The 17654-nt window shown below is 42.4% G+C and overlaps 1 protein-coding gene across 1 annotated transcript in view; it reads right to left on the bottom strand.

Moving 5' to 3' along the window:
* Nucleotides 1-12261: 12261 nt before the first annotated feature.
* LOC129822812 (BEN domain-containing protein 4-like) overlaps nucleotides 12262-17654 on the bottom strand; it is a 42558-nt gene continuing 37165 nt past the window's right edge. Inside the window, exons 5-6 of the mRNA XM_055881240.1 lie at nucleotides 15805-16045; nucleotides 12262-12928 (exon numbers count right to left, since the gene is read on the bottom strand). Of these exons, the coding sequence (XP_055737215.1) occupies nucleotides 12780-12928; nucleotides 15805-16045 (390 nt within the window). The 3' untranslated portion in view covers nucleotides 12262-12779. The remainder of the gene's footprint in view (nucleotides 12929-15804; nucleotides 16046-17654) is intronic.

The raw sequence follows: 17654 nt of genomic DNA, 5'->3' as shown, positions 1-17654 counted from the left end.
AACATGCTGGTAGAAATGAGGTAAAATGGATTTAACTTTCCCTGCATTAAAGTCCACCACCACTAGGAGCTCCGCCTTTGGATGAGCGTTTTCCTGTTTGCTTATGCCCGTATACAGCCCATTGAGTGCAATCTTAGTGCCAGCATTGGTTTGTTGTGGTAAATAGACAGCTCGAGAATATAGATGAAAACTCTCTTGGTAAATAGTGTGGTCTACAGCTTATCAAGAGTTACTCTACCTCAGGCGAGCAAAACCTTGAGACTTATTTAGATTTCGTGCACCAGCTGTTGTTTACAAATATACATAGACCGCCACCCCTTGTCTTACCAGAAGCTGCTGTTCTATCCTGCCGAAGAGCGTAAATCCCGCCAGTTGTATGTTATTCATGTCATTGTTCATCATTCATGTCGTTGTTCAGCCACGACTCGGTGAAACATAAGATATTAGTTTTTAATGTCCCGTTGGTAGGATATACGTGCACGCGTATCTATATTATTATCCAATGATTGTACGTTGGCTAATAAGACCGATGGTAAGATTACCCACTCGCCGTCGGATCCTTACAAGGCACCAGACCTACGTCCCCGATATCTTTGTCTCTTTCTCCTGCGAATGACAGGGATGAGGGCCTTGTAGGGTGTCTGGAGTAAATCCTTTGCGTCCTTCTCGTTAAAGAAAAATCTTCTTTCAGTACGGGGTGAGTAATCGCTGTCCTGATATCTAGAAGCTATTTTCAGTCATAAGAGACTTGTGGCTGAAACAGTATGTACAAAATAAGTTACAAATAACGTGAAATAACACACACAATAGCACAATTGGTTAGGGGACCGTAAAACAGCAGCTATCTCCTCCGGCACCATTATCAAAGCAGGGGGTGTAAAGCCATAATACGATAATGTCAAAAGCCACACGTAAGTCTAACAAAACAGCTCTCGTTTTATCATCAATTTCTCTCATCTGTCATTTGTGTAAGTGCTGTGCTTGTTGAATGTCCTTCGCTATAAATGTGCTGAAAGTCTGTTGTCAATTTGTTTACAGTAAAATTGCATTGTATCTAGTCAAACACATTTTTTTCCAAAAGTTGGTTGGTAACAGGCTGATTGGTCAGCTATTTGAGCCAGTAAAGGGAGCTTTACTATTCTTGGGTAGCGGAATTCCTTTTGCTTCCCTCCAGGCCTGATGGTGCACACTTTCTATGGGGCTTTGATTGAAGATATGGCAAATATGAGTGGAATTATCATCTGCTATTATCCTCCGAAAATGTCCATCCAAGTTGTCAGACACTGGTGGCTTGTAATTGTTGATAGACAACAGTCATTTTTTATTGCTTCCACACTCACTTTATGTAATTCAAAATTACAATGCTTGTCTTTTATAATTGAATACGTTATACTTGTGTAGTGTCAGAGTTTGTTGCTGGGATCTCATGCCAAGGTTTGCTAATCTTGCCAATGAAAAAAGAATTGAAGTAATTGGCAATACCAGTGGGTTTTGTGATGAATGAGCCATCTGATTCAATAAATGGTGGAGCTGAGTTTGCCTTGTTGCCCAAAGTTTCATTTAAGGTGTTCCAAAGCTATTTACTATCATTCTTTATATCATACAGTGCCTTGCAAAAGTATTCATCCCCCTTGGCGTTTTTACTATTTTGTTGCATTACAACCTGTAATTGAAATAGATTTTTATTTGGATTTCATGTAATGGACATACATAAAATAGTCCAAATTGGTGAAGTGAAATGAAAAAAATAACTTGTTTCATAAAATCCTAAAAAATAGAAAACGGAAAAGTGGTGCATGCATATGTAATCACCCCCTTTGCTATGAAGCCCCTAAATAAGATATGGTACAACCAATTACCTTCAGAAGTCACATAATTAGTTAAATAAAGTCCACCTGTGTGCAATCTAAGTGTCACACGATCTGTCACATGATCTCAGTATATATACACCTGTTCTGAAAGGCCCCAGAGTCTGCAACACCACAAAGCAAGGGGCACCATGAAGACCAAGGAGCTCTCCAAACAAGTCAGGGACAAAGTTGTGTAGAAGTACAGATCAGGGTTGGGTTATAAAAAAATATCAGAAACTTTGAACATCCCAAGGAGCACCATTAAATCCATTATTAAAAATGGAAAGAATATGGCACCACAACAAACCTGCCAAGAAACAACGGAACGACGGAACGACTTGATTAGTGTAGTGTTAGCTAGTTACACAGTTGTCTCTGCTGTCCTTGTATCTAAGATAACTGTGGAGTCTAGAGTAATTTTCGGTTAGCTAGCCAGCTATTTTCGTCCGCCGCGCTGCCGTTCCCCTACCTAGTCAATACTGCTGGTCAACACTGCTAACACTGCTAACACTGCTAGCTAGCCAACTTCTACCGAATAGCAGCACTGTAGAAACTATTACATTACAACGGAACGATTTGATTAGTGTAGTGTTAGCTGGCTAGTGTTAGCTAGCTACATAGTTGTCTTTGCTGTCCTTGTATCTAGGACAATTGTGTAGTTAGACTAATTATCTGGCCAGTTACCGAGGTTACCTAGCCAGCTATCGAGGCTACCTGGCCAGCTACACTTCAAACAAAGTCAACAATGCAGCCACTGCTAGCCAGCCTACTTCAGCAGTACTGTATCATTTTAATCATTTTAGTCATTAAGATTTTTTCAACGTAAGCTTAACTTTCTGAACATTCGAGACGTGTAGTCCACTTGTCATTCCAATCTCCTTTGCATTAGCGTAGCCTCTTCTTTAGCCTGTCAACTATGTGTCTGTCTATCCCTGTTCTCTCCTCTCTGCACAGACCATACAAACGCTTCACACCGCGTGGCCGCGGCCACCCTAACCTGGTGGTCCCTGCCCGCACGACCCACGTGGAGTTCCAGGTCTCCGGTAGCCTCTGGAACTGCCGATCTGCGGCCAACAAGGCAGAGTTCATCTCAGCCTATGCTTCCCTCCAGTCCCTCGACTTCTTGGCACTGACGGAAACATGGCTCACCACAGATAACACTGCTACTCCTACTGCTCTCTCTTCGTCTGCCCACGTGTTCTCGCACACCCCGAGAGCTTCTGGTCAGCGGGGTGGTGGCACCGGGATCCTCATCTCTCCCAAGTGGTCATTCTCTCTTTCTCCCCTTACCCATCTGTCTATCGCCTCCTTTGAATTCCATGCTGTCACAGTTACCAGCCCTTTCAAGCTTAACATCCTTATCATTTATCGCCCTCCAGGTTCCCTCGGAGAGTTCATCAATGAGCTTGATGCCTTGATAAGCTCCTTTCCTGAGGACGGCTCACCTCTCACAGTTCTGGGTGACTTTAACCTCCCCACGTCTACCTTTGACTCATTCCTCTCTGCCTCCTTCTTTCCACTCCTCTCCTCTTTTGACCTCACCCTCTCACCTTCCCCCCCTACTCACAAGGCAGGCAATACGCTTGACCTCATCTTTACTAGATGCTGTTCTTCCACTAACCTCATTGCAACTCCCCTCCAAGTCTCTGACCACTACCTTGTATCCTTTTCCCTCTCGCTCTCATCCAACACTTCCCACACTGCCCCTACTCGGATGGTATCGCGCCGTCCCAACCTTCGCTCTCTCTCCCCCGCTACTCTCTCCTCTTCCATCCTATCATCTCTTCCCTCTGCTCAAACCTTCTCCAACCTATCTCCTGATTCTGCCTCCTCAACCCTCCTCTCCTCCCTTTCTGCATCCTTTGACTCTCTATGTCCCCTATCCTCCAGGCCGGCTCGGTCCTCCCCTCCCGCTCCGTGGCTTGACGACTCATTGCGAGCTCACAGAACAGGGCTCCGGGCAGCCGAGCGGAAATGGAGGAAAACTCGCCTCCCTGCGGACCTGGCATCCTTTCACTCCCTCCTCTCTACATTTTCCTCTTTTGTCTCTGCTGCTAAAGCCACTTTCTACCACTCTAAATTCCAAGCATCTGCCTCTAACCCTAGGAAGCTCTTTGCCACCTTCTCCTCCCTCCTGAATCCTCCTCCCCCTCCCCCCCCTCCTCCCTCTCTGCAGACGACTTCGTCAACCATTTCGAAAAGAAGGTCGACGACATCCGATCCTCGTTTGCTAAGTCAAACGACACCGCTGGTTCTGCTCACACTGCCCTACCCTGTGCTCTGACCTCTTTCTCCCCTCTCTCTCCAGATGAAATCTCGCGTCTTGTGACGGCCGGCCGCCCAACAACCTGCCCGCTTGACCCTATCCCCTCCTCTCTTCTCCAGACCATTTCCGGAGACCTTCTCCCTTACCTCACCTCGCTCATCAACTCATCCTTGACCGCTGGCTACGTCCCTTCTGTCTTCAAGAGAGCGAGAGTTGCACCCCTTCTGAAAAAACCTACACTCGATCCCTCCGATGTCAACAACTACAGACCAGTATCCCTTCTTTCTTTTCTCTCCAAAACTCTTGAACGTGCCGTCCTTGGCCAGCTCTCCTGCTATCTCTCTCAGAATGACCTTCTTGATCCAAATCAGTCAGGTTTCAAGACTAGTCATTCAACTGAGACTGCTCTTCTCTGTATCACGGAGGCGCTCCGCACTGCTAAAGCTAACTCTCTCTCCTCTGCTCTCATCCTTCTAGACCTATCGGCTGCCTTCGATACTGTGAACCATCAGATCCTCCTCTCCACCCTCTCCGAGTTGGGCATCTCCGGCGCGGCCCACGCTTGGATTGCGTCCTATCTGACAGGTCGCTCCTACCAGGTGGCGTGGCGAGAATCTGTCTCCTCACCACGCGCTCTCACCACTGGTGTCCCCCAGGGCTCTGTTCTAGGCCCTCTCCTATTCTCGCTATACACCAAGTCACTTGGCTTTGTCATAACCTCACATGGTCTCTCCTATCATTGCTATGCAGACGACACACAATTAATCTTCTCCTTTCCCCCTTCTGATGACCAGGTGGCGAATCGCATCTCTGCATGTCTGGCAGACATATCAGTGTGGATGACGGATCACCACCTCAAGCTGAACCTCGGCAAGACGGAGCTGCTCTTCCTCCCGGGGAAGGACTGCCCGTTCCATGATCTCGCCATCACGGTTGACAACTCCATTGTGTCCTCCTCCCAGAGCGCTAAGAACCTTGGCGTGATCCTGGACAACACCCTGTCGTTCTCAACTAACATCAAGGCGGTGGCCCGTTCCTGTAGGTTCATGCTCTACAACATCCGCAGAGTACGACCCTGCCTCACACAGGAAGCGGCGCAGGTCCTAATCCAGGCACTTGTCATCTCCCGTCTGGATTACTGCAACTCGCTGTTAGCTGGGCTCCCTGCCTGTGCCATTAAACCCCTACAACTCATCCAGAACGCCGCAGCCCGTCTGGTGTTCAACCTTCCCAAGTTCTCTCACGTCACCCCGCTCCTCCGCTCTCTCCACTGGCTTCCAGTTGAAGCTCGCATCCGCTACAAGACCATGGTGCTTGCCTACGGAGCTGTGAGGGGAACGGCACCTCAGTACCTTCAGGCTCTGATCAGGCCCTACACCCAAACAAGGGCACTGCGTTCATCCACCTCTTGCCTGCTCGCCTCCCTACCACTGAGGAAGTACAGTTCCCGCTCAGCCCAGTCAAAACTGTTCGCTGCTCTGGCACCCCAATGGTGGAACAAACTCCCTCACGACGCCAGGACAGCGGAGTCAATCACCACCTTCCGGAGACACCTGAAACCCCACCTCTTTAAGGAATACCTAGGATAGGATAAAGCAATCCTTCTGACCCCCCCCCCCCCTTAAAAGATTTAGATGCACTATTGTAAAGTGGCTGTTCCACTGGATGTCACAAGGTGAATGCACCTATTTGTAAGTCGCTCTGGATAAGAGCGTCTGCTAAATGACTTAAATGTAAATGTAAAGGGCTGCCCACCAAAACTCACAGATCAGGCAAGGAGGGCATTAATCAGAGGCATCAAAGAGACCAAAGATAACGCTGAAGGAGCTGCAAAATTCAACAGCGGAGTGGTCCATAGGACCACTTTAAGCCATACACTCCACAGAGCTGGGCTTTACGGAAGAGTGGCCAAAAAAAAAACATTGCTTAACTTCTTGAGAATACAGGGGGTGCTGTTTCGCATTAGCATAATTGCCTCTACAGACTAAACTGCCTCTTATTCAATTATTGCTGTTACTATATGCATATAACCATATAGCATTGGATAGAAAACAAGCTATGGTTTCTAAAACCGTTCCAATTGAGTCTCTGAGTCAAACACAGGTCATTTCACAGCACTTTCCCTGAGCCAGAAAAAGATTGCAAGATGTGTATGCTCGCTTCAAAGCTCTGCCTATATATGGTCACGCGACCTATGACCCGAATGACACTTCCTTCTTCTTCCTCTGGGTGTCTGGAAGACGTCAGAGGAGAAATTTTTTGTTTATCTTGTACTGACGTGAAATAAGACCTATTTCTTTAGCGTGACCGACAACTTCCGGTTTCTGAGATGCGCGTTTTCAGAGGTGGCATTGTCTTTTGTTATGCTGACGTTACGGATGAAAACTATCTCCGTGTCGAAGTTTGTTTGATACATGTGACCATATCACCGTAATGTATGTTTTTTCAATATAGTTTAATCAGATTATTAGAATTTTTTCGGGAGTTTTGCCGTGTTCCGTTCTTTGAGTTTTTTAACTTTGGACATGGACCGTGCCAGTCGACCAGTACCCAGGCTAAATGAAGAGGGGAAGTTGCCATTGTGAATGGATTGAACGACTCATCAGGACTAAGGACACCTTGATCAACATTCTGATGAAAGACCAGCAATAGTAAGACCCAATTTACGATGTTATTTCATATATCTGTCGTGCATGTGAACTGGTCGCGCGCGTCCAGCTGGTTTTGGCTGGCCTGGTTATGCTAATTAGCTAGTTATGCTAATTTCGCTATAAAACATTTAAAAAATCTGAAATATTGTTTGGATTCACCAGATGTTGGGCTTTCAATGTCTGTACGCTGTGTATTTTTTCTGAAATGTTTTAAGACAAGTAATTAGTTATATAACGTTGGTCTCTGTAATTGTTCTAGCTGCATCAGCACTATATCAGATTGCAGCTGCAATGTAGAACTGTGATTTATACCTGAAAAATGCACATTTAAAAAAAAAAAACTATGCTATACCATAAATATGTTATCAGACTGTCATCTTAAGAATTTTTTTGTTGGTTAGTGGCTATCAATATCTTAGTTTAGCCGAATTGGTGATAGCACCTGATGGAGTAAGAAACTGTTGGAGTAAGAAAATGGTGTCATTTTGCTAACGTGTTTAGCTAATAGATTTACATATTGTGTCTTCCCTGTAAAACATTTAAAAAATCTGAAATGGTGGTTTTATTCACAAGATCTGTGTCTTTCATTGGGTGTCTTGGACTTGTGATTTAATGATATTTAGATGCTACTATTTAATTGTGACGCTATGCTAGCGATGCTAATCAGTGTGGGGGGTGTGGGGGGTGCTCCCGGATCCGGGTTAGGTACTCTGTAGAGGTTAAACCTTTTCTCAATAGGGGTGCTGTTGGCACTTTGTAATAATTTCGTTCCCAAATTAAACTGCCTCGTACTCAATTCTTACTCGTACAATATGCATATTATTATTACTATTGGATAGAAAACACTCTCTAGTTTTTAAAACCGTTTGAATTATATCTGTGAGTAAAACAGAACTGGAGTTAGAGCAATTTTCCTATGAGGATGTGAGAATGCTGAAATCTGCAGGCTGTTCTGAGGTCCCTTTATTAATTTGCCTGTCTTCTATTGGTTGAGATGCACTGCATACGCCTTCCCCTGGATGTCAGCGAATAGTGAGAATTGAAATGGTGTTGCTAGGCAGATCTGAGAGCTTATAATGGGCTGGCAACGTGGGGTCCGTCCTTTCTTCTCTTCGCCATGACGCAAAAAGGACCTCTGGATGTCGTTCTAGAAAGCTCCCGTTATAGCCCTTAGATATATCCGGCTCTGTTTTTATTCGATATAGGTGTTAAAGACATCATAATGTTGTTATTTTAAACCAAGTTATATCAGTTTATATCAGTATATTGCGATTTTCGGATATTTATTAGTGCTGCGTTTTAGTGAGTTGGGCACATCTTTGCCACATGGCTAATGTTTACTGCTAATTCGAACGTTGAAGACGAAATCTACAACCGAGCAACGATTCTTTTGGAAAAAGGACAACTTGCCCAAGATTCTGATGGGCGCTCATCAAAAAGTAAGAACTATTTATGATGTTAATTCGTTGTTCTGTTGAAAAATGTTAAACTCATATTCCGCCATTAATCTCGGTGCGGTCTCGCTTTAATGCACGCTGTATGTCGTAGTAACGTTAATTTTAAAAATCTAACACAGCGATTGCATTAAGAACTAATGTATCTTTCATTTGCTGTCCAACCTGTATTTTTTTGTCAAGTTTAGGATTAGTTACTGATTAGATTAGGTGCCTCTCCCAAGATTTCTCCCGACATATTGTTGGCAGCTTGGCTACTTTTCTCATTGTATAACCACGATTTGTGCCGCTAAATATGCACATTTTCGAACAAACTCTATATGTATTGTGTAATATGATGTTATAGGACTGTCATCTGAAGAAGTTTGAGAAGGTTAGTGAAAAAATGTATATCTTTTGCTGGTTTATTCGTTATCGCTATTGTTGGCCTGAATCAATGCTGTTGTGTGGTTGGCTATTGTAGTAAGCTAATATAATGCTATATTGTGTTTTCGCTGTAAAACACTTAAAAAATCTGAAATATTGGCTGGATTCACAAGATCTTTTTCTTTCATTTGCTGTACGCTGTGTATTTTTCAGAAATGTTTTATGATGAGTATTTAGGTAATACACGATGGTCTCTGTAGAATATTCTAGTTGCTTTGGTGAGAGTTGTGATGGTGGCTGCAATGGTAAACTATGATTTATACCTGAAATATGCACATTTTTCTAACAAAACATATGCTATACAATAAATATGTTATCAGACTGTCATCTGATTAAGTTGTTTCTTGGTTAGTGGCTATTTATATCTTTATTTGGTCGAAATTGTGATAGCTACCTATGCAGAAAAAAAATGGTGGGGAAAAAAAGTTGTGTCTTTTGCTATCGTGGTTAGCTAATAGATGTACATATTGTGTCTTCCCTGTAAAACATTTAAAAAATCCGAAATGATGGCTGGATTCACAAGATGTGTATCTTTCATCTGGTGTCTTGGACTTGTGATTTAATGATATTTAGATGCTAGTATTTACTTGTGACGCTATGCTAGGCTATGCTAGTCAGCTTTTTTACTGATGGGGGTGCTCCCGGATCCGGGATTGTGATGAAGTAGAAGTTAAAGAAAAAAATAAGCAAACGCGTTTGGTGTTCGCCAAAAGGCATCTGGTCAGATGAGACTAAAATGTTGCTTTTTAGCCATCAAGGAAGATGCTGTTTCTGGCACAAAGCCAACACCTCTCATCACCCGAAGAACACCATCCCCAAGCATGGTGGTGGCAGCATCATGCTGTGGGGATGTTTTTCATCGGCAGGGACTGGGAAACTGGTCAGAATTGAAGGAATGATGGATGGCACTAAATACAGGGAAATTCTTGAGGGAAACGTATTTCAGTCTTCCAGATATTTGAGACTGGGATGGAGGTTCACCTTCCAGCAGGACAATGACCCTAAGCAAACTGCTAAACCAACACTCGAGTGTTTTAAGGGGAAACATTTAAATGTCTTGGAATGGCCTAGTCAAAGCCCAGATCTCAATCCAATTGAGAATCTGTGGAATGACTTAAAGATTGCTGTACACCAGCGGAACCCATCCAACTTGAAGGAGCTGGAGCAGTTTTGCCTCGAAGAATGGGCAAAAATCCCAGTAGCTAGATTTGCCAAGCTTACAGAGACATACCCCAAGAATGAATAGTTATGTACGCTCAAGTTTTCTGATTTTTAAAAACGTATTTCTTGTTTGTTTCACAATAAAAAATATTTTGCATCTTCAAAGTGGTAGGCATGTTATGTAAATCAAATGATACAAACCCCCCAAAAATCTATTTTAATTTCAGGTTGTAAGGCAACAAAATAGGAAAAATGCCAAGGGGGGTGAATACTTTCGCAAGCCACTGTATATCTTTGTTTCATAGTATAGTTTCTTCTTCTTTTTATTCAGTTTAGTCACATGATTTCTCAATTAGCAGTACATTTGCCAATTGGTTGTGCAGCCAGACGTATTTGTCATTGTTTTTGCCTCATCCCTCTCAATCAGACCATTTTTCAGTTCCTCATCAACCCACGGGGATTTAACAATTTGTACAGTCATTTTCTTAATGTAACTGGAATAAGCAATTTTATAAATGTCTGAAGTGCAGCATCTGGTTGCTCCTTATTACAAACCACAGACCAACACATATTCTTTACATCAACAACATAGGAATCACTACAAAACGTATTGTGTGGCCTCTTATATTAGGCCCAGCCTTTGGAACTTAGATTTTCCTAGATATGGCTAATAAATTGTGATCACTACATCTGATGGATTTGCATACTGCTTTAAAGCAAATTTTAGCAGCCTTAGTAAAGACGTGATCAATACATGTTGATGATTTCATTCCTGTACTGTATGTAACTACCCTGGTAGGTTGACTGATAACCTGAGCCAGGTAGCAGGCGCTAGTTACAGTTTGAAGCTTTTTCTTGGGTTGGCAGCTTGATGAAAGCCAGTCAATTTAAATCCCCCAAGTCTCTGTTGATATCACATAAAATATCAAGCATTTTACACATGATATTCAGATACTGACTGTTAGCACGTGGTGGTCTATAGCAGCTTCCCACAAGAAAGGGCATTAGGTGAGGCAGATGAACCTGTAGCCATATTACTTCAACAGTATTCAACATAAGATCGTCTCTAAGCTTTACAGGAATGTGGTTCTGAATATAAATGTCAACACCTCCACCATTGGCAATTCTGTATTTTCTATATATCTTATAACCATGTATTGCTACCACTCTATCATCAAAGGTATTATCTAAGTAAGTATCAGTGATTGTCAGAATATGAATGTCATCTGTTTTCAGTATAACTCTGGTTCATAGGCACATGATTACTGCATACAATAGCTGTAGGATCAGAAGAGGCATTTAGTGCAGTTAGAGGGATATAAATTATGTTACTTACTGTACATTGTGTATTCCAATGCCCCTGGGATAATGTAAATTTGCCAAAGCATTATGACAACTCAGCGACACTATGGTAGGGATTAACTGAGCTGGGCTTGGGTAATTTATAAGTAATTGTCTCAACGCAGCCTTATAATGCTGTGAAAGGATCCAGGAACCCAAATGATTTGGGTGGATCCCATCCTCCTTATAAAACAAGCTTTATTTCCAGAAGGTTTAAAAAATGCTCAAAAAATGTACCACCCACATAGCTGCAGTAGGTCAGGGTGGCTGCAGAACTGTCTCAGCCTGACCAGCATAGCTAGAACATCCGCGTAGTTCCTGAGGACGGTCCCCTCTGCAACGTACCTTCTGATTGTGGTGTGTCCCTCTGTGCGTGCCAGCTCGTATTCCTCCCTTTCTGTGTCAGATCCACCTCTTATATACTGACGCTCCTCTCCGGCAGAGAGACCAGAGGTCGCCCACACACACGGCTGTTCTTCGTACAGCGCAGCGTGATACACTTCATCAGGGCCTGTCGCTTCTGAAGGGCGGTCCTGTCCCCCTGTGTGACAGGCCTCTGTACGACTCTCTCACGTGACAGGCCTCTGTTCCACCACTCTCTCACGTTGAACGGCTTCAGATGCAGACTGATCCCTCTGAAATTGAAAAAACTAAAACACTAAGTAAGTGTTAACGGAAGGGGATGCAAATAGCCTGGCTAGCCTATATTCATCATGGTATTATGTGATGACAGGTGCTGACCTAGTCTAATTAACTGTAGGCTTTATGTGGCTAGTAACCTTAGAGCGGTATCCGACTACTCATACTAACCGCACTAACCTTTCTATTTGTGACCTAACCTATTGTGGAGGCCAGATCATCTGATGCAGCACACCATCACCCTCCTTGGTCAAATAGACCTTACACAGCCTGGAAGGGTGTTTTGGGTCATTGTCCTGTTGAAAAACAAATGATAGTCCCACTAAGCGCAAACCAGATGGGATGGCATATTGATGCAGAATGCTGTAGTAGCCATGCTGATTAAGTGTGCCTTGAATTCTAAATAAATCACAGACAGTGTGGTGGTTAATATATTTACTATCAAATGAGGAGAGACAAACTTATCAGACAGGTCACAGTTATACTTAAACTAAATCTTTATTCACGTATTAATAAGGGAGCAAACAATACAACACACACATTTAAAGTGAATCGATTGAGTGCTCTATGATAATGATGGCTGGTCAACGTTGAGAGCCCCGACAAAGATACAAAGGTATTTTATAGCCAAGATACACCCCCTTCAGTATACATGCCAAACAACAGATGTATGGAATGGGTCACAAGGTTAAGATGTGTATGAAAGATACTTATAATTCACAGCAGACAGTATCTTCTGTAAAAAAAATCTCATTGTGTAGAGACTAGGGTCTGGCCCTGGAGTCATCTCTCCTTGGTACCTTATAGAACAGAAACATTAACTCATGCTATGGAATTTAGTCTCTTTAGGTTTTATCACCCAACAGACATCAAAAATCTCCTGTCAGTGTTACATCTCCCAGAGGCCCACTTTCAGTTCACACAGACACAATAGAGTTATAAGAACCCTCTATTCTGTTGCATAAAACAACCTTTTGATTCAATAAAAGTATTATAACATAATCTTGTAATTTCTCTCACATTCCCCCACGGACCGACCCTGGCGCGCATGACCCACCGCGTCACTGAATACTTTGTTGATCTGCTCCTCGGAAGGCAACCACCAGTCAGGGTTGGAGGCACCGTGCATTCGGATAAACTCTGAGGAGTAAAACAGAGACAAGTAAATATTTGTTAAGATTAGGTTTTTTGGTTTTACAATGAAACAATGAAAACAATTCGATTTTGCAAACATCTGTTCACACATCTCTTTGGGAGTGTACATGTTGCTGTAGTACACATACTGTACCTTTATTAGCATATCAGTTGCCCTTTAACCCTAAAAGCATCCCAAGGGGTCAAAAATGTCATAATTTCTAAACCCTTTTTTATACTTTTGAAATGTTAGGACTTTGTCAATAAACGTGTTGCCAACAAAATAAAAACATTTACGATAATTTCTGTTTTAACATGGAGGAATCTATCTTTTGAATACTAGTGGTGTATACTAAGCTTGTAACTCAAAATTATATATTTTATATTAGAGTTGTGTATGCTGTTCACACACATACAGTTGAAGTCGGAAGTTTACATACACCTTAGCCAAATACATTTAAACTCAGTTTTTTACAATTCCTGACATTTAATCCTAGTAAAAATTCCCTGTCTTAAGTCAGTTAGGATCACCACTTTACTTTATGAATGTGAAATGTCAGAATAATAGTAGAGAGAATGATTTATTTCAGCTTTCATTTCTTTCATCACATTCCCAGTGGGTCAGAAGTTTACATACACTAGATTAGTATTTGGTAGCATTGCCTTTAAATTGTTTAACTTGGGTCAAACGTTTTGGGTAGCTTTCCACAAGCTTCCCACAATAAGTTGGGTGAATTTTGGCACATTCCTCCTGAGAGAGCTGGTGTAACTGAGTCAGGTTTGTAGGCCTCCTTGCTCGCACACGTTTTTTCAGTTTTGCCCACAAACCTTCTACAGGATTGAGGTCAGGGCTTTGTGGTGGCCACTAAAAATACCTTGAATTCGTTGTCCTTAAGCCATTTTGCCACAACTTTGGAAGTATGCTTGCGGTCATTGTCCATTTGGAAGCCAAGCTTTTGTGACCAAGCTTTAACTTCCTGACTGATGTCTTGAGATGTTGCTTCAATATATCCACATAATTTTCCAGCCTCATGATGCCATCTATTTTGTGAAGTGCACCAGTCCCTCCTGCAGCAAAACACCCCCACAACATGATGCTGCCACCCCCGTGCTTCACGGTCGGGATGGTGTTCTTCAGCTTACAAGCCTCCCCCGTTTTCCTCCAAATATAACGATGGTCATTATGGCCAAACAGTTCTATTTTTGTTTCATCAGACCAGAGGACATTTCTCCAAAAAGTATGATCTTTGTCCCCATGTGCAGTTGCAAACCGTAGTCTGGCTTTTTTTATGGCGGTTTTGGAGCAGTGGCTTCTTCCTTGCTGAGCGGCCTTTCAGGTTATGTCGATATAGGACTCGTTTTACTGTGGATATAGATACTTTTGTACCTGTTACCTCCAGCATCTTCACAAGGTCCTTTCCTTTTGTTCCGGGATTGATTTGCACTTTTCGCACCAAAGTATGTGTATCTCTAGGAGACAGAACGCGTCTCCTTGCTAAGCGGTATGACACCTGCGTGGTTCCATGGTGTTTATACTTGTGTACTATTGTTTCTACAGATGAACGTGGTACCTTCAGGCGTTTGGAAATTGCTCCCAAGGATAAGCCAGACTTTTTCATGAGGTCTTGACTGATTTCTTTTGATTTTCGAATGATGTCAAGCAAAGATGCACTGAGTTTGAAGGTAGGCCTTGAAACACATCCACAGGTACACCTCCAATTGACTCAAATGATGTCAATTAGCCTATCAGAAGTTTCTAAAGCCATGACATTATTTTCTGGAATTTTCCAAGCTGTTTAAAGGCACAGTCAACTTAGTGTATTTAAACTTCTGACCCACTGGAATTGTGATACAGTGAATTATAAGTGAAATAATCTGTCTGTCAACAATTGTTGGAAAAATGACTTGTGTCATGCACAAAGTAGATGTCCTAACCGACTTGCCAAAACTATTGTTGAAAAATTAGTTTTAATGACTCCAACCTAAGTGTATTTAAACTTCCGACTTCAACTGTATTTGCCCTCTTATTGGCTAGAATGTTCCCACCTGATCTTGCCTCCTCCTGCCTGCCTTCCGTCTTTGTGGACAACGACTGCCATTGTTAGGGCAGAGATACGAGCATTTCGTCATTATATCCACAATCTCTGCCTATATCGCCCATATTGGTGGCCTTCTTAGGTCGTACCGGTATGTCAGATTAGCTCAATCGCCAGTTTCTTCGCCTCTGAGTATCACAGTAACACATTTTTTTTCATGAATAACAGACAAATGTTCATAACAAGTGGCTATGGATGAAATGGATCAAAAAATCTGTTCAAAACATGAAAAATACAACATCAAATTTCACTAGAATTGTGTGATTTTATTTATGTGTGTATATATATATGCTTATTTTGGCAAATTTAAACCATTTAATTGTGTAACAAAAGGTTAATAAAATAAAAAGTGTCACTGCTTAACAGACATTGTCTGCGATTATTACTAATTTGGGGTAAAAAAAAATCTGTTGGCGCTTTTAGGGTTAATACAGATGTAGGACCTTAATCTGATCACCTGTTGCAGTAGAACTTTCCTGCAGCGCATGACATTTTAAACTTGTACTGTATTTGAGGTTTAAAAAGGCTTTTGAAGTTAGTAATTTCCAATTTGAAATTTCTGATTTGATTTTCCCTTATGAAAATTGTATGAACCTCCACAAAAATGTCCATAATCCACATAATAATTCACATTTCCTGTTGGTTCAGGATTATTTTCCTGCTGTAGCAAACTGGCTCAAATTAAGATCCTATATCTGTAGTATACCTGTTGCTTTAGTACACATCTCTTTAGTAGGATACATGTTGCTTTAGTACACATCTATTCAGTAGAAATAACACCAGTACCTCTGAGGCAGGTGACTTTGACGGGGTTGAGGGGCTGTCTCTCCGGCCCAGGCTCTCCTGAGTGAACCGAGCGCTTCCTTTTGCCCAAGCCGCACGAGTACTTGAGCTCATCCGTGGTGAAGACAAAGCGGATCAGGTAGCGCAGCAGCCGTCGGCCATCCTTCTTGGACGAGTTGACAGCCTCGTCCCACTGCTTGTTGGTGATGAAGAGGGGGTAGTTCCCCAGGAGCTGTTTACTGCCCTGAGGAGAGGTACGAAGACCGGAAGAGGGTGAGAATGACAGGAGGCTAGTAAAGGGAGGACGGTGCATAATGGCTGGAATGGGTTGAACGGAATGGTATCAAACCATGTGTTTGATACCATTCCATTTATTATCCCATTTAAAGTGCCACCAGCACTTGTGAGAATGGTTCAACTTAGTTATGAGCTCTGAGTACGCTGCCATAGAGCCACCAGGTTTGGGTTCAATTCCATTTCAGTTCAGCCAATTGAGGAAGTCAACTGAAATTTATTTTCCATTTTTTTCCTTGTTGAAAAGCAATAAAAGGAAAATAAAATTAGAATTGGATTACAGTTGACTTCCTGAATTGATTACATTTAAATGGAATTGACCCCAACCCTGATACCCTAGCAGGGTAATAAAAAGTGCATTCATGCTTTCAAAGCATTCAGAAGTGCAGTCATTCACGTGTTAGAACAAGGTCGTTAACTTCATGCTCAATGTGTAATGGAGAACTATGATATTTTTCAATTTCTCAATTAAATCAAAAGCATTATTTGTGTTACACATCTGATGTATAGCTAACAATAACCAATTCCTATATTTGTAAAACCATTTCCCAATAGAACATTAAGTAATTCCCGGGAAAAGGCGGTGTTATGCAACACAGATGCAAGATAATATTTTCAAAACCTTTTTAGAGAAGCTGATTTTAATGGCACATTCACATCTTGTGCCACTAGTTTTAGATTGATACTATATACAGTACAGTGCATTCGGAAAGTATTCAGACCCCTTGACTTTTTCCACATTTGCATGTTACAGTCTTATTTTAAAATTATTTAAATAGTTTTTCCCCCTCATACATCTACACACAATACCCCATAATGACAAAGCAAAAACAGGTTTTTAGACCTTTTTTTTTAACTACGTAAATCACATTTATGTAAGTATTCAGACCCTTTAATCAGTACTTTGTTGAAGCACATTTGGCAGTGATTACAGCCTTGAGTCTTTTTTGGTATGACGCTACAAGCTTGGCACACCTGTATTTGGGGAGTTTCTTCCATTCTTCTCTGCAGATCCTCTCAAGTTCTGTCAGGTTGGATGGGGAGCGTCGCTGCAAAGCTATTACAGTTCTCGCCAGAGATGTTAGATCGGATTCAAGTCCGGGCTATGGCTGGGCCACTCAAGGACATTCAGAGACTTGTCCCGAAGCCACTTCTGCATTGTCTTGGCTATGTGCTTAGGGTCATTGTCCTGTTGGAAGATGAATCTTCGCCCCCCAGTTTGAGGTCCTGAGCGCTATGGAGTAGGTTTTCATCAACATTGCTCCATTAATCTTTCCCTCGATCCTGACTAGTTTCCCAATCCGTTGAAATACATCCCCAGAGCATGATGCTGCCAACCCCATGCTCCACCATAGGGATGGTATTGGCCAGGTGATGTGCGGTGCCTGGTTTCCTCCAGATGTGACGCTTGGCATTCAGGCCAAAGAGTTCAATCTTGGTTTCATCAGACCAGAGAATCTTGTTTCTCATAGTCTGAGAGTCCTTTAGGTGCCTTTTGGAAAACTCTAAGCGTGCTGTCATGTGCCTTTTACTGAGGAGTGGCTTCCGTCTGACCACTC

Source organism: Salvelinus fontinalis, chromosome 2 (assembly GCF_029448725.1).
Source record: "Salvelinus fontinalis isolate EN_2023a chromosome 2, ASM2944872v1, whole genome shotgun sequence".
In the NCBI taxonomy this organism is placed as follows: domain Eukaryota; kingdom Metazoa; phylum Chordata; class Actinopteri; order Salmoniformes; family Salmonidae; genus Salvelinus; species Salvelinus fontinalis.
This window is presented reverse-complemented; position numbering and strand designations above follow the sequence as displayed.